The 18,504-nt window shown below is 40.1% G+C and overlaps 1 protein-coding gene across 3 annotated transcripts in view; it reads right to left on the bottom strand.

Annotated features, from left to right (window-relative positions):
- Nucleotides 1–18,504, bottom strand: part of LOC117412218 (protein bassoon-like) — a 120,491-nt gene that overhangs the window by 80,680 nt on the left and 21,307 nt on the right. For all 3 annotated transcript variants that reach the window (XM_058988377.1, XM_058988378.1, XM_058988379.1), the window contains exon 3: nt 1,504–2,532. In XM_058988377.1, the coding sequence (XP_058844360.1) occupies nt 1,504–2,532 (1,029 nt within the window). The remainder of the gene's footprint in view (nt 1–1,503; nt 2,533–18,504) is intronic.

The raw sequence follows: 18,504 nt of genomic DNA, 5'->3' as shown, positions 1-18,504 counted from the left end.
AAATAGAATAATTAAAAAGGCTCCAGACTTCACATTTTGTTTATTTAGGCTCTAATATCATGTGGCTTTAATGATTTAATGGGATCTCATCCCTCGTTTACAGAGGACCCTAAAAGACATCAGGGAAAATCTCAATGATGTAATTTTCTTCAGCTGTAATTAATACATAGACCTATGAGTGAAGAGGACCACACAAGTGTTAAAATGCTGTGTCAGGGCCTCAGTGTAAAACTGAACATTGTTAAATAGGGTCCTAACCTGTATAAATATAAATATTTTAATAAATTAGAGAGACAGAACAGAAAGGAGAAGTACAGTAGCTGCCACTGCCACCAAAGAGTCTTCATATTCTACCTTCCCTAGGATTTCTCCCGAAAATCAATTTATACAGTTTTTAGTTTCCCTCCAGTTGCCGTACACTACTGCGCTGAAGCAGCATTACAAAAAACTATATTAAGATAACATAAACGCAGTAACTGTAGTGTCTAAATACTGTCGGGCACATTTTTAAGATTTCTAATTTACAGACCCCTTCAATTAAATATGAGGAACATAATAGTAGCAATGTTAATATAGGACTCATACATAAGCCTTACACTAAAAACCTACACAATCTTATACATTGACAGCTTGTCAGTCTTTATCTCAGACTGACAAGCTGTCTAGCTCGTTCCCAGTTCTGTGTCGACCTGGGGGAGCTGGAGTCCACTGGGGCCCCACAGGAACAGCTGAAGGGCCCAGCTTCTCACACCTTCCCACACAGCTGGGACATTTAGGTCACTTGTCTTGTCTTGCTTTGTATTAGTGTAGCATTTTGTAAAGCATACAATAGTAGATTGCATTTTACACAGAAATAACCAAAATAAAAAACTGACGCAACTGCATGGTGTGCATAAACTGTTACAATTGACAAAAAGCACCCATTATCTTATTCATTATCTCATGGTATATCTAATAACCCTTGTCCAAACTCTAACCTAGACATAAACCTTCTGTATCTAGTTAATGTAGATTTTGGGATGGACTAGGTCTAGTTCATATTGGCAAGGTGTGATTCCAGGTATCTCCAGTTTGAAGCCAGTAAAAGTGTCAAAGCTATCAATGTCTTTAATGCAAGTAGCTTGAATAGTAGACATAAAACTTCAAGAAGGATAATGTCTATAATAAGTTTAATGAGGCATCAAAACACTCCAAGCAGTACCAGGAACTATTGTATCTAAGAACCTGTTCTCTCCTATTAAAAGTGCAGACAATCAGAAACACCACAGGCAGTTTTTTCTTTGTTTAAAAAAACAGGAATGATCAGTTATTATTACGATTATTATTAAATATTTTTTTTTTTGTAATCATTTGAATTCCTGCTGAATCAAGTTGGCTGCCTTTTACTGCCAAGTGACTCATTTTACTTGGCCCTGCACTTTGGAACAAACCTTTGGAACTTTGGAGATCCTAATGCTGCCAAGCACACTGTGGCCAGGAATGACAGAACGCCGCTCCTCTTACCTGCACCAGATGTGGGGTCGGGTTGAAGCCACACATGTTGCACACCTGTATGTGACACTGCGTGCAGGAGTTGTAGTTGGGAGGCTGCCCGGAGTCCACGTTCAGTTCAGTTTTACACAGAGGGCACGCCACTTTGGGCTTCTCCGGTTCCTTGGGCTTGGGTGCAGGCTCCTGCCTTGCTTGCTGTTGTTGTGGCTGATGTTGCGTCTTTTGATGGGGTGCTTGATGTTGCTGCTGCTGTGACTTCTGTTGCTTCTGCTGCTGCTGCTGCTGCTGAGCAGGGCCGCTACCAGGCTTTCCCTGGGTAGCTGCTGTCGGAGGTGCCTGGGCTTTGGGGGCAGAAGCGGAACTTGCATCGCTGAACACCACCCTAGAAGCCACCTTGGCAGGTGACGGCTGGGGCGAAGCTGTGGGCTGGGGGTCCACTGAAATGAGAGTGCTAGCTTGATTTAAGAGCGAGGCCCCAAACCCAAACAGCTTCCCAGTTATGCCGTCTTGCGCTGGTTCCTGGGGTCCACCGGTCACCCTGGCCGGGGAGCTTCCGACCCCTTGGTTCTGGTCTGTACCCGGAGGTCTAGCTTGTTGGTGCTGTGGAGAAGCAGGAGGTCTAGCTTGTTGGTGCTGTGGAGAGCTTTTGGCCAGTTCCGGATGGGAAACTGGTTTTGCCAAACTCTGGCTGGGTGCCATCCCTTGGGGGACCCTACTCCCAGTGGGCTCCTGCTTAGCCTTACCCTGGTTGGTTGGCCCTCGCTGGGCAGGTTGCTCTGACTTTGATTGGTGAGGAACGGGCCCTCCATGCGGCCTGGTTTGATTGACCGATGTAGGGCCAGCTTGCTTCTGCTGCCCTGGTGCAGGTTGGGAAGGTTGGGCCTGAGGCTTGGCCTGAGTCTGGGGCTGGGGCTGTGGCTGGGGTTTGGCTTGGTGGGAGGGCGAGTGGATCTGTTGCTGGCTCTTGGAGTGTGGAGTGGTGATCATGTCAATTCCTAAAGCCCTCTGCATCTGGCAGTTCAGACACAGCCACTCCTGGACCTGGAAAAACAAAAGAAGAACAATGTCTTAATCATCAGAGATAAAGAACCGCGGTGTGAGAGAACTGCAGTGCACCTTATCAATGACTTTCAATCTACCCCCGCCCCTCACCTCCAGGTGATGAGCAGAGTCTGCATGGAAACTCATTCCTTTCCCAATAAGAGATTAAGCCCACTGACATGACTTACACTTGCAGTACTAGGGAGCAGAGCGTCGATGCAATAAGGCTTAGCAGTGTGCTTCTGCACCAAACAAATACTGTTCTGCTTTAATTGATTGGGTACTCCTGTGTGTAATGTGCATGGCAGACTGAATAAACTCAGTGGCAGACCTTGCAAGCCTCATGTCCGGTCCACATTCCTGCCAGTTATCAGAGCTGGGGTCAGACAGCCATGCAAGCAATGGGGGTTGATGCATTCTGGAATGGTTTAGATAGTTAGGTTCCACTGAAAGCAAGTACAATGCTCAAAATGGCAATATACTGTATGAGCAACAGAAATATCTTTTTAGAGATGAACAAATTATCCCTCTAAAAATGACTCTGCAAAGACACAGTAGTCGGACACTTTTTGACCGGGTGCATAAGAAATCAACAAAAGGTGTGTATATGAGCGTCCTCTCAAAGTACACTGCTGTTGCCATTTGCCTTTCCTATTAAAATATGTAATGCATTTACAGCTAATTATCTCCTTTAAATTGGTATATTTTATTCCATTGTAGGTTCATGATGATAGCAGTGTTTCTATACCATTTTGTTTTGTTTGTGTTGTTCAGTAATTTGTGACTCACAAAAGGTGACGAAGGGGATTGAATGTATGTGAATTTATATCAATGGATTTCACTCTGACCTGTCTGTCAATGATCCTGAAATCCCTGTGAATGCCACTTGGATATATTCTGCTTTCTAGTGTTAGTATATTAGTACACATTGTATGGCATCTACAAAAAACACCACTTCATAGTATGGAAATATATCACATTGGTCCATTTTGCTTTGGGGATCGTACATATAAATGATTCTTTCTCCCATTCGCAGCTCAGGTACTCAACCAAAACCAGGGACCGAGAGGTACATAAGAGACAGCAGGGTGTCAATTAAAACATCATTAAATGAACATTGAACTGGGATGATTGTTAAAGCTGTGTACGAATCAAACGCACATTACCCAGACGATCCATCTCAGTCCCCACAAGACCCTCTGTGCATTTCAATCAGTGACAGGTAAATTAGTCTCAGGTCCCTGGAGGTTAATAAAACATAACAGCTGTTCCAAAAACTGGGATCACACTGTATATGAAAGTGACGTTAAATGTGGACCTCAGATCTCACTGGTCTTAATCGGCACATCGGCATCAGGAATAGCCATGAATTCAAGCTCAATAGCTTCTTAATGCAGTTAATATAGTACAACGTAGCTACACTGTTCACAATACTGTTACATTAGAATAAAGTACCTAATATACTGCTATGTACATTAGGTACTTTATACTCCAGCTAGATCAAACATGATCCCAATTATGGATTTTTATCCTAGTTATCCTAGTTACACCTCTCTTTTTTCATTCTTTTGTTTGTTTGAGCCACTGATTTCCTGTCATTAGTACCGATTAAATAAAAGATGCAGTGTGAACCAAGAATATAATTGTACCCTGGATACAGAACCCACAATAATCCAGGATCCAGGAAAAAGAATGGGGATGCAGGAATATATTTGCAGGTGTATAAAAAAAGGTAATTAAAATGCACTAAACAAACTAATGTATTATATATATATATATATATATATATATATATATATATATATATATATATATATATATATATATATACAGTATGTTACTGAACAAACAATGAAGCCTCACTGTGTGCAGAGAAATTAATGCTTTATTAAATTATAAAGAGAGGCATTCCTTCCTTGGCCTAATTGTCACGCTTAATTCTGTGCTAGTTTGTAACTATTGTACTGTACATAGACGCTACCAGTGCACATTACCTTAGTATACGTCAAAGCCGCAGTGAGAGCTCTGTTTCACTGGGGTTCAGGCTCTAGCACTGGACGGATATTCTAGAGTATCAGTAAGGAATATCAGACATGTGGCCTGTAGCCCTAACCCTACTTCATCTCTCCTCATCTACCCCTTATCGAGTTGAGCGTATACCTGATCTGAGTCATAGCAGCACAGCCTGTTGTGGATGCCCTGGAGGAAGGTGTCTTTTTTCTGTTTAAAGCGGTTTAGGGTCGGTAGTGTTTGCGTGTCTGAAGGCCGGCCTAGCTGCTGTAACACAGTCATGGAAAAGAGCAAAGAGGATCATAACTTGATAACATAAGATGCCTAATGGCATTCGAAGAAGCTGGACGTTAAGGGAATGGAGTACAAGGTATTGGAACACTAAATCTATCCACTATACCGCTGTTCCAGTGACTCCTGCTTCTGCTCTGCTACCCCAGAGTGTCCCATTCTACCCACTGCTGTCAAATTAATGCCTACTCCTCCCCTCCCTTCCTCAGACATATCCCAAGGCTTCCAGTTGTTGTTTTGTTATGTTTTTTTTTTTTTTTCACTGCAGATCATTTTATTGTACTTATGTTGTTCGCAGTGGTGTGACGAGGGTATATGCAGGTAAACAGCTTCTACTCTCCTGTGATATAGCAAATCCTGGGTTGAAGACAGATATTTGAACGGTGCGCGTCTCTGTGTTGTGTTGCTGAGAGCTCTCAACCAGAACTGTGGCGTGAGCAGGGGGGTGTGGCCACTTGACTGTAAGTTGTGTTTGTGAGTGTTCTGTGATTGGTTGTTTACGTTCTGTTAATGTTCTGTTGTTAGGCCCACTGGACCTGCAGGGCCATGCTAGGTGCCTTCATCACAACCTGTGAAAGGACGCTCACAGAACTGTTCAAGTGAAGCCACCATCGGATCTGTGACTGTTCACCTGAGAGGGGAAATAACTGTATGGGGGGGGAGCTCTGGTTGGCTGAGGGCCAATAACAATGTATGTGTTCATCTATAGCTGTTCAATCTATCTGTTCAACTCCACCACACAGGGGAGTTTACCAACTTTTTATTTACCACTAACCACTGGTTGTTCGATTTTATTTTGGTGGCACAAAAGCTCCATAGGGGAGCCAGCAGAGTGTAATGTTAGTAGCTGGATTTAATTCCACATTTTCTCTTCAGTGAGTGGCTGTATAATGCATTTGAAAAGCTTTTTCAGTTGACAGGTGGAGTGTGTGGTGTGCCTGAACAGCACACTCCTCTGCCAAGAATTATTATTATTTATTTATTTATTAGCAAACGCCCTTACCCAGGGTGACTTACAGTTGTATACAAAAAATACATATCAAGAATTACAGTGCAATTAAGAGCAAGATACAAAATCCAATGACTTCAGTCCAAATAAGAGCAATTACAAAACAGTACGATTTGATATCGGGGCAGTTCAAGAGCAGATAACATTGTTGATAGTTACATCAGGGTTAGATACAAGTGCAAGTGAAATACAAAATACTACAGATTGGGTTAAGTGCACGATTAAATATAGTAAAATAGGGAGCAGATAAGTGCAAGTATTAATAATGAAGATCTTGCGTACTTATCGATTTGATATGGCAAGCATATAAATATTATAAAGGGTCATTTTGTACTGCTGTAATTATTCCAAATTATATTTCAATGTCGTTTTTTTTTTTTTAAGAGCAGCAGCCGTACTGTTTGATTCACTTTTAATTAGCAGCCATCTGCAAATCCACAGAAACATTCTCAAGTGCTGCCTTCAGAAAATGTGAATTCTATGAACGCACTGTACAGCGCTGTCTCAATTAAGCACAGGTCACCCCAACAGGCAAACCCTTTGTTCCTGTCTGTGTGCATGCCTGTCGTGGTGCAACATAACAGCTAGCAATTTAAATGCCAAGTGCTTTTGAAATACCATTAACCGTTTTTGTTTTCGGCCATGCCAGCTCACTGCCAGTATTTGAGAAGACTGCTCATCTCTTCTGGAGTGTAGGAAGACCATCTGTGTTAGAAACAGCACAGCTTATTAAAAAACAAAACATTATATATAATGTTGCTTGTCTTTTGCTTGTCTTTTGGCTTGTCTTTTGAGTATAGTTCAGTTATTTAGTGTGTTGCAGCTGTACTGAGTATGACTTTTGTTACTGTTAAATATATTCTGGTAATGCTGGTTAAAATGATACCTGCTTATACCTTACTGCATTTACAACGCCCCTTTGAATCCAGGTGCTTATATGACTGATTTTGGGGCCGCGCACTAAGCACTGTCTTCCTTAGGTTACAATGAAGTTGGTTCCGGATGAGGGTGCCCATGTCAGTAGCATCTCTTTCATTTGTTTTGCAGCTTCACCTGATTCACTGCTTATTCCAGGTTTACTCTCGTTCAGGAACTCAGCTTTTACTTTCTTTCGATACTTTTGCATTTGGCCGTTTAGACTGCTTAGCATCACGAGTTTGATTCGTATCTGTAAGTACAGCTCACATTTAACACAGCAACTAACAGGCTCGACAGATTAAATCACTTTTTTTTCTTAACTCAAAAACTTCCAGCTTCAGCTTTTCGCTTCATTTCATGAAGGGGAGGGAGTTGCTCTAGATGGCAGAATTTTTAACCACTTGCCTTTTCAAGCACATACTCTTGTGACCCTTCATTGCCCTTCTGAAGTATTCACAGTACGGTAGAAGCAGTGTGTTGGGAATACTTGAATTCTCTGAATTGGCATCATATCTGACTTTATATCTCTTTATTATCCCATGAGATGCATGGAACAGTGAGTTTGTTAAAAAGTTTACATTGAAAATCTCTGGTAACCCTATCTCTGGTAACTGTAATCTGCAAATTGCAATTATAAAATACTTTGCTATTCCTTTCATGGATCCTGGAAAGTGTTACCAGTCCACACTGCTGCCAACCCAACCCCCAACCCCCAACCCCCAACCTCCAACCCCATCCCCATCCCATTCAAACGCTAGTATTAATCAATTGTATTGACCGGCATTACATGATTAAAACCTGGGTCAGCAAAAACATCTCATTCCTGCTTGAGCCTTTGGAGTTGGACATCTGCATTAAGAAGTAAATTCAAAAGCACATCCTCCTGTCTTGTGACTGCTGTGTCCTCTGCTTTTATAAGAACACAGCTCTTGGCCAATCGAGTGCTCATCATTTTTGGCAGAATCCAATAAATCAAAGTTAGACATGGCAGGGAAGGAATGCTTTAAGCACAGTATACCTTTTATTCCTATTAAAGATCTTTTAATTAACAGCTTCCTATTGGCTCAAAGCAGAACTTGACCATTATAAACCATTGACAACAGTAATGCCCAACAGGACCCTCTTGGTAAAGATCAATAACAAGACAAAAATAAATATCCTACCACTAACTTCCCGAACATGTAATAATTGTCTTTTACTCTTTCTGCCTATCTGGATACAGGTAATACGCTGACAATGGGGCAATGTGGATTGAGGTGGGAATCTTCCAAAAGAAATCTATGATTCCAACAGCTTGTTGTATGGTCTCCTTTCTTGTTGTCCCCAATGCAAATGCAACCCTGCACTTGTAAAAATGCATACACGATATTCTGCCTTAGTTAAGCACTTCACGATGAAGAGAACAGACCCAACAGCTCCAGCTTTCATGGCGACTATAGCGTGTGCTTTTGCTTTAGTGTTAATCTCCAGGGGCAGGAGCATTGCATCATACATCCCGTCACACGTTCTAGAATGTGCCAGTTCCCTGTAGGAATTGTGCCTGCAATTATTAATAAGACCAGACTTCAGACTTTACATAAATTAACAAAGGCAATCAACACCAGCAAAACACTCCGGCGCTGGTGCTGATTGCATTCAAGACCTAGATTTAAACTGCAAACCACCATGAAGCTTGTACTTCTCAATGATGATTAATTTTATAAGACCTGCCTACAGTAAGTGCAGCACAGCTGCTGTACAAGTCCTCTTCCAGGTGCAACTTTGTAGTTGTTTTCTTTCCTAACGGTGATCTGCAGAGGTACAGAGAACCTGCACAGCTTTAGGGTTTGTCTGACAGGTACCTGCAATCGCATCTCCACATGCACAGTTCTGCTGCCGATCGGTAAATGCAAATTACAATAGAGTGGCCTTAATTCTGTGGTAAGCGTGTAGAAAATGAAAAGCTTTAATAGCTAAAACCGATTCTTCATGTACATTGGGAGAGTGTAAAAAAATACCAAGACAAGACAAGGCATTTTTAGTATGGTACAGATTACAGTCAGTACTCTGAACAGGTCACTGATTTGAATAGCAGATTGCTAATTGCGTCTTCTTGTATGTGGTACAGGTGTAGTACTGTATAGAGACTCAGAAGGGTAAGGAAGGGTCCACAGCAATATCCAGTCTGTCAGTGCACTGTCATTTGACTGACTGGTTCTCTGGTTTTATTTTTTCAGGGATGGCTGATCAACCGTGAGGCAGAAGAGACAAAAGCCAAAAGTACAGTAGTGAGGGAGTGAAATACTTCAGAGCTCATTTAAACTGTATAATGGTGGGAGAAAGCAGGAAAGGGGTAGGGACTGAAATAAACAAAACCTGTTTTGCCAGCATGATGCACCAAATATCTATTTTGATAAAAGATCAATAATCAATCTGCTATGTACTATATTCCGAGTTGTTTTTATGGCTGTCAATGCATTTAAAATATTTAAGTATTATCCTTTATAAAATGTTACCATGGGAGTTTTGCAATGTATTTTTGCAGTTTTCCGATGCTTTTCCCATGGCTAGCTTATGCATTTACCACAGCTTGTCCTGGTTTGCAATGTTTATTAATATGCTTTATCATACTTCACTATTCATTACAATGCTTACCTATGCTTTCAGGATGCTTTATTACACATTGCTATGCTTTCACTGTGCTTCATTACACTGTGCTTTATTTAATTTTGCCATGCTTTTACTATGGGAAACTTTTATATGGAATATCTTTAGGAAAGTATTCCAAAAAGGGTGTACTCACATTGTTTTATTGTAATTAGTTTAGCAAACTATTAACACAAAAGTAACAACATTTAATACACTTTATGTTAAAAGTTAATTAACTGAAAAGGTGCGCAATTTTAGTACCAAATTCATTTACAACCAAAGAAATATGTATAGTGTTTTGGACACAGCAGTAGCAAAGGAAAGCCCAGCAACTACTGCTTTCTCTTTATGCTGTGAAAAGTGCATTAAGCAGCCATCCCACAACTGTAATAAACCGTAATAAAACCCTGATTATCTGGATTTACTAACATTGAGCTAACATTCCCTGTGTAGTCAACCACCAGATGATAATGCCCTCACACCAGGGTTTTACTTGATCAATTTCATTGGAATAGCTGTTATTCCAAAGACATTCCAATATATTGCTGCCAATGTCATCCATGTAAATAGCAAACGTATGTTGAATATAAAACACATATTGCAAATGTATGAGGTTTTATTTTAGTGTGTGTTGATTTGCAGCCCTTGGTTTTAAAGCTTAAGTTCAATGGAATCTGAATCTCATGTTACCAAACTTACTAAATCACCTTGACTCACTTTCTCAAGGCATATCGGTAACCCAGTGTATACTCACACAGCACACACACTACCACCAGAAAAAAATATTTCAGTGCATCTGAAAATAGCCAACTTCATCCTTCCACCGTTTTTAGATGAAAGCCTTGCCCCTCGGTGATATTTGGACGGATGTCCTAGAAACCAGTCCTAGGGACAGAGCCAGCTTTTTCATCAAGCCTGAGCACATAAGCACATAAGATGATTTCTACATGCATTATTCAGGGACCCCATATTTAGAACAGCTCGACGCCCCACAGAGGCCTGGCTCTTTTTTAAACATGGTTTCAAAGTTTTCATTCTGTCTTCTCCACGTACACACTCGCGCTGCCCTGCCAGTGTACCGCATTGCTGTTGAGTTGTTAAAGAACCCTCAAGTCTTTAAATAAGCTTGTTTTTTTGATAGCAGGACCATTAATATAGGAGCCTTACTGAAATGCAAAAAAAAACAGCGAGGAACTTGATCTTCTGCCCAAGGCACCAGAAAACAAAATATTGCATGCCATATAAAATAAAATAATAATAATTGGGCTAACGAATTGAAGAACAAGGGTGAGACCCTGTGAATCTGCCTGCACCAGCACTGCTGCTTTCATTAATTCCACAGTAATTAAGTCGCACTTTAAACAACACTAGCAAGGCAGTAGACAGCAGACTGTAATTACTGTCCCCGTATTGCATAGCGTCAAGACACAGATTCCATCGGGAGCCTGGGCATAAAGACCACCTGTCTATAAATACACTGCGCTCTAACACTTTCAGACTTCTCCCGAGAGCTGTCATTATAAACTGCTTTGGCTGTATTATCTGTGCATTAAAGGGGTTATAGCTAATGCCATAATTCCACAAATCGTACCTGCCGCGCACTTCCATTTGTTATGTATGTAGATCGAACAAGAAAAAGACAAACATTTCGACTGCGCAGTTTACTTTTAAACGTTAAGTGAAACGCTGCGCCGTTGAGGGCTCTCATTTTCTATTACCACTGAAAAGACTGTCGCAGTCTTTATCATTATCGAGGACCTGATTCATTGGTGTTGTACAATCGTCACTTATTGTAGTGTTACTGAATTTAGCACAGCATTCTACTGAAGCTTATCCAGGTAAATTACACTGCCCGTACTTGTTCCTATACTTGTACAGAAAATGTTTCAATACATGAACTCTGCAGGGAGATGAACAACATGCAGCTCTGCCAAACATGGCCTTTTTGATTGCTGCGTTTCAATCATGTTCAGTAATCAGCCAAAAGAGTGCTGAGCAAGGGCAGGTTACTAGACTCAACATCAGCAAAGTACTGTATATTAAGCAGTCCAGACCTGATATAATATTAGAGCAGCAAGGGGAAAACAAAACAACAAACCAACCAGAGTGGATCCCAGCTGAGTGAACGACGACTAACACACACTGTGGATGAGTTCGGAGCTGCTAAGCCTCTTTAAACGCTGCGTGGGCAGGGAGCGGCTATTGCTTTGTTTGTATGTTTTCTTGGTTTGATATAAAGCGTGCTCTGGAGCTGCCCTGGCCAGTGTGTGGGATGCACAGAAACAATAGAAACAACAACTGGAATTAAAGGTGCTGATCGCTGTTGGCTTTATTTACATTATCCAGTCAAGTTCAAAAGCCAGTCTCGCTGTGGCAGCAGCTACACTGCAGTATACTTTTTTTTCAGTGTACTTCGGATTAGCCTCTGGATTAGTCTTTCTTCTTTTTTTTTGGCTTTATTCATTTCTTTCTTTGTAATACTATGTATCTGTAAAACATACAAGTAATGAATTATATTATAATACAAGGATACACCACTGCTGTTTTTGTTTTCAATATAGTAACTGTATTTTTCTTTCATAGAATGGTGTTCTGAAGCAAGCTCAGTGGGATCTGTGCAATCCATAAGAGGAGACAGGTCCTCTCTCCTCACGTGTCATCAGAAAGACTAACGTCAAGAGGAAAAGCATACGGCGTGTGTCACAGGCAGAGATGCAGACCTCATGGTATCCTGGCACCCGCACCGTAAGCGCCAGCCCCAACCACATGTGCCAGGACAGGCTGAGCCTGGGGCGTCCCAACCCAGCACTGCTACAATACATTACTAATCTGCATTCATTCTTATTACCAAAAATCATTGAAAAGCACGTCCGCACCCTGGTATAGTGACATCTAAGAAATAGGTTGGTAACAAGTGTTAGTGTAAAAGTGAGGGTAATTTAAAAATAATTCATAGTAACCTACAACAGTTTACAGACTTAATACAGAGAAAGAGCTCTTATGATGATCATCCATAAATGGAACCACAGAAGATGCAGATCACAATAATAAAAGCCAAGAGCCCTGGCAAAGGTGACTCCTGACACAACTCACAGCCTGTGACCTTTATATTTCCTTTGTTTCTTTCCTGTTCCTAACCTACAGCTCAAATGTTAGATCTCATGCCCTCGATCCACGATTACATTTCACATTTATAGAATTAACTCAGTTTGGGTTTTTATTAATATGATAATTAGTTGTTATTCTCTGTAATCATTATTATATGTGTAGGGTTTATGTTCAAATTGATATGTAACACTTATACAGCTTAAAATACGGTAAACAGTAATTTAACATTAATCAAAGTTTAATCTACCACCATTATAACATCATTATGAGATAATTAAGATTAAACAATAACATACCAAACAAGGAAATAGACATTACTCAGTGTTCAAGGTTCATATTACATTGTAGACCGATATGTAAATTTGCGACAACTTATAAACATCTTAGTTTACAGTTGATGGCCTAATGCAGAATGAAAGTAATATTGACCACATCTGGACGAATTCCCCCAGCCAAATTAGAATGGTGGTTGCTGGTTCAGGAAAACGCAATGAACTAATCTCTCACTTTGCTTTATATAGCCTCTGTCTCAGCCACTGGGTGTGGATGCTGTTTGGGTGCGGTTACCTTCAGGGACTGACATTCCTATTCTTCTGCCACCTGGCCTTCACTTATATATGATCATGCAAGTTCTCCACAGAGCCAAAGCCCGGGGTGCAGAGCCTCCCACATGGCCTCGATCGGTCGCTCAGACACGGAGGGATCATTCATGCAGTAGACCATTTGCATAATGCTTCGGGCAGTACAGCTCCAGCTTGCTTTGTAATGGGCTACAGGGAATTCATTTGGCCTTGGTCTGCAATGGTGGGTGCTACCCTTATCCTTTTTACTGAGACACCACAGTGCATCTGCAATCAAAGAGCAGTCAGGAAAGCTGTTTGGCTTGACCAAACTTGCTTCTGACCTAATGCACAGAGCTGGGGAACACAGAGAGGGGTCAAACTTTTCAGTGACGGGATGCAGTATTACTACAGGACAAATAGGAAAAACAAAATGAATGAGGATTGGACTCTGAGACAATTCTTAAAAATGTTTTGTATTATTATTATTTCCAAACCAGAACCATCTAATTTCCTGAACCGTGGTAGAGGGTTTGTAAATTGCAGCGGTTAGCAAAATCCCTAGATTGCACGGTAGAGTTTTAATCCATTGTCACAGGCAAAGCTCTACTCGGCTGGTTACATGCCTCTGATAGCATTGTCTGCTTGCACACACACAGAATTGGCATCATTTCAATCCTTAACTACTACTAAATGACGCTAATAACAACACACACACATTGACTTGCTGGACAAGCCGTAAACTTTTAGAGATCCATAAAGTTAATTGCAGTACTTTTGTACTTTTGACATTTGCTTTGCAGGTTTGGCTGTTTTTGCATGCAATTAATCATCAATAAATTGCTAAAGGCACTCTCCAGCAGCCCTAGTCATTTTAATATTCATCCCCACCTCCTGTAGAGAGTGTACCCCCTGCAGCGTGCACAGCGCTGAGCGAGTGGGGAGGCAGTGCCTGGGGGCTTGATTACCGAAGTGTGCAGAGCAATGAAATGATAGCAAGGAGACAGATGTACTGTTGAAATTGACAGTGAAACAGTAGGTATATTTAAAGGTTTAAAAAAATGCAATCAGGAACAGGGGCATTTAATGTCCAGGCGATGCAAAGAATAAAGCACAGTATTATACTGTACATAGCATTTTGAAATTCAGTCAAAACACAAAGGACGTGCTCATGTTTTGCATTAAAATGATAGCAGTCAGCATTCAAGTACAAATGGTTACAAGTTAACTGCAGTCAATCTATCAGCCGTCAATTAAAAAAATATAACATGCAACACGTATAAATGCATACATGTCCCTCAAACGTGAACACACACAACACACGCGCACGTACGTACCCTCTCTCTCTCTCTGCACTACCCCTCCCTGTTCTCCACTGAGCCTGTCGAATGAGTTGCTGATCAGTGCAATTTGTGACAGTGGATTTGTAATGCAGATTCCTATCTACTTTAAATGGGGCCAGGCAAGATCAGAAGAACTTACTTCAGTGAAGCTCAAATGGCAAACCAGATATTGAGATTTGAAGATATTTATACTACCCAGGCATGTATCACTAACATCAGAAGCTGCTCAGCTGCATCCCAGAGGGTCGTTTGCAGACTCTTCATTAGGAACCGACTCTTTATTTAATATTTGTTATCCCTGTCTTCAAATTGAAGTTGAGGCTTTTTAGTGAGAAAATATGCACCGCTGCAAAGCAAAACTTTCATCATTAAATTTATGAATTCATTTATCTAATTTCATCAGGCATAAAAAAAAGAAAACCCATCACGTTGAATTACATTGCACTGTAATTACATTGTAATCGCAACATCCTATAACTGGAAGGATAACTGCTAAATATGAATGTATGCTTTATTGTTATTCATTTAAAGTGGTGATTACAGATTTTAAACACAACACCTAGTTAGTTGAAATTAAGAAACAAAACCAATAAAGACTATTAAGAACATATTATTTTCTATTTCATGGCATCTCCTTGTATGGACTACGTTTCCATATTTTCCAGACACCATTAGGTACTGGAGTCTGACAAATTATATTGATTTAACAGTTGGAGAAACCTGCACAGCAATATTTAGTGTTGCAAATTCATCAAGCGGACAACCCCCCTCCCCAGCTGAAACTGATACATGCAAATGAGGAAAGTGTACAGCAGGGAATGTCATGCAAGAAGACTGGCCTGAAACAAGCTGTCACTGAATCAGGGAGCGGTCCGTGGGGAGTGGTGATGCACCATCACAGCATGAGAACTTTGCAGCTGGATCGGCCGCTGCCATGTGAATATGAGAAAACCTCCTTTACAAAACATCTGCAAGGAATCATTTGAGATTCCACAGTACCTATTCAAGTCTGTTATCAGTGCGCAAGATTCCTCTCTATTCTCTCTATAAAATGCTTTCTTGCAAAAGGTTTAATTGGATTATTCCTTGTGTTACCCTCACCAGAGCTGCCTTGTATTTTTTTTTAAAGTCTCTGATTCATATCACACACACACACACACACACACACACACGTTCATATGCAACTTGAAGTCCAGCAGCCCTTGTCTTAATGTTGGGCAGTTTCTAGGTGAATGTATAACTACTTACAGGACTGTGAATAAGACATTTTTGTTATTTAGGCTGGTTTTAAAAATCCACAAATTCTGCATGCTGCAAAATTTCCATCAAAATTAACATTTTTCAATACGCCAAAAAAAAAATGTCCACATTTGCAAACTGTAGTTGCTGCTAACATTTCTTGTTTTCATGCACATGCAGGTTATTCCTTCTGTATTTTATGATATCATAATGAGAGTTTTATACATTGAATCATAAATATACATTCAGAACAAAATATGAACTCCACATTTATCCACGTTTTCATATTTTGTGTGTATCTGGTGGGAGGGAAGAAAGCTCTGGTGAGCCCTTAAGAGTTCTTTAAACTACTTCAACCAAAGACAAAGAAAAAAAAATACAAGGTACATTTTTTATTTAGACTTGTAAAATATTAAGTCACAGCAGAGGGACTGTCCTGTAAGTTAAACTTTTAACAAACCAGGACGGGCATCTTGACAAATGGTGCTGGCTACCGATTGCTCCATGCTTTTATTTATAGCTCCTCTAAGGGAGGCTGACAAATGGAATGGATTGTGATTCTTGCTGACTAGTCTGTTAACACACACAAAAAAACAGTCGGTAAACTCCAACCTCCAAAACACGCCAAAAACTCTTTTTTTTTAGTCTTGTGAACTTAAGATGGGTAATTGCTAAATGTAGTATTTTTCAAATCATATTTCAGGTCATTGAGAGCTCCCACTCTACCCACAGAGCCTAATTTTTCATGTGGGGGTTTAATTGCCCTAGATTAATGTCAGCTTTGGAAAGTTCATTTTATACAAAATCTGTGCCAATCTGAAAATCCCCCATACAGACACGCATACTGTATTCAAACATGCCTGCTTTTTTCAGAGTTATTATTGAAGTCTTAGGCTCAATACTTCATGCAATACACAAAGTGGATGCCACACAGTTTGGGTGTAATATACTGTATCTTGTACGTTTTGTATGATATACAGAATATCGTTCCTATAACTTCTGCATGTTACAGAGCGATTACAAAGTATAGCAGTATTTAAACTTTCACTGGTCTTACTTTGATTTAAGTTAATATTTCATGTGTAAGGTGTTTCTTATTGCTTGAAAACTAAAAATATATATATTTTTTGTAAAACATTTTAGAGCTGTTCATATATCTATTTATTTTCTTAGTAATGATATGTTTTTTATTGGGAAAACAAGTAATTTATAAGGGAGTTAATCTTTGAAAAAAATGTATTTTGACCATCTTGGAAAACAATTTGATTGTTAGCTGGGGATTAAAATCTGTATTTAAACACTTTTTCATAACAGTTTGTCTGAGTCACAGAGAGAGGAAGCGCTACTATCAACTGAGCACAAATTAAAACAATTCAACCAATTTAAACAAAATCAAGCACATGCTGTGACTATACATAATAGAAAGGAAAAAATAATAACTGCAGTATTGATTTTTTTTTTAACACATTTTGCAATGTATTGAGAATCAAGGCTAAACAAATTACTACTGCTAGTACAATTGCTTGCATGTTAATGGCAGTGGAAATGGGTTTCACTAAAATGGTCTCCATGCAGAGCTTTGTAAATGGCCTCCAAATTGACTGACAGAGAGTGCTCTTAATGGTAAGCTGGTGTTGATATGGAATTAGTCAAAATGAAGGAAGTCAGTTCACTGCACAAATAAACAGTATAAATGAAACAAACACTGGGTAACTAAAAATAATGGTCGCAAATTCATAATACATTCTGGCTGAATATCACAGGAATAACACCTGAATATCTTGTGCTCTTCCTCTGAGCTCTGAAGTAATTCATTTCTGTATTCAGTAAGAATGCATCTTGGTGCAATGCTATGTTTTATGCATGCTTACTCAATTTAGACCTGGACAAGCAAACACGATCATCCCGTGCTATGAAGGATTCTCAGCTCTGTTTCCCATGAGAAAGCACAGAGAGAAGCCGGCAATCAATAATCTCACACCAACACTTCTGCCAGAAATACACTAACAAACTAAAAAACACAATATATTGTTAAGGGAGGGTGCAGGGGTCAGGTTGTGCCTCCGTGCCTTCCTCTGTTCCAGTGAGCTGGGAATAGGAACCTGGTGTTAATCTATGGAGGGCTATAACAGTAGAGCATGCCGCTGACCTCTTCTCCCCTACCAATTACACAATTCAAACGACTGTGCTAGAATGCAAGAGATGGGCCAACTGCTCTTCTATTGTTTGTACATTGTCTTATGTTCTTATTGTATAGTTCATTGAAATAAGAGGCAGTTTCACATAGCACTGTTCTACCAATGCTGCCATTAGCTCAGAAAGCATCAGGGAATAAGAACTCATTTCCAGTCCTTACACTGGAGTAATACAACAGAGTAAAGCTTACAAAGCACTCCTTTGATGTATCTCAAAACATTTTATAAGGTACCACACAATTTCACAACTGTGCTATATATAACAAGCGATTTCAGAGCTGTTGAAAATACCAGAATATTCTTATCCTCTTTATAGTCTGTCTAGCAGATTGTAATCAAATGCAATCTGATGATTATACAGCTCTGTTAATTAGCACACATATATTTTCCACTTCATTTCTGTTCAGCAATCTATGTTTAGACTACTTTAAACCACCTAATACAATTCGCAACATTTCCCAGAAAAGACTGACAGGTTTTAACAAGTGACATAAAACACAGTTACGCAGTGCACCAGAACTTACATCTCCTAAGAAACAGATGTCTTAGACTGGGCAGGGGTGGGGGAGTTGTGAATGTTATTTGGATGTAAATAAGTGAAATGCAATATTTTGTGCAAAACATGATTGGTTTCATGGTAACACTTTACATTAAGAGTCCTGAATTACTGT

Source organism: Acipenser ruthenus, chromosome 16 (genome assembly GCF_902713425.1).
Source record: "Acipenser ruthenus chromosome 16, fAciRut3.2 maternal haplotype, whole genome shotgun sequence".
Taxonomy (NCBI): Eukaryota; Metazoa; Chordata; class Actinopteri; order Acipenseriformes; family Acipenseridae; genus Acipenser; species Acipenser ruthenus.
This window is presented reverse-complemented; position numbering and strand designations above follow the sequence as displayed.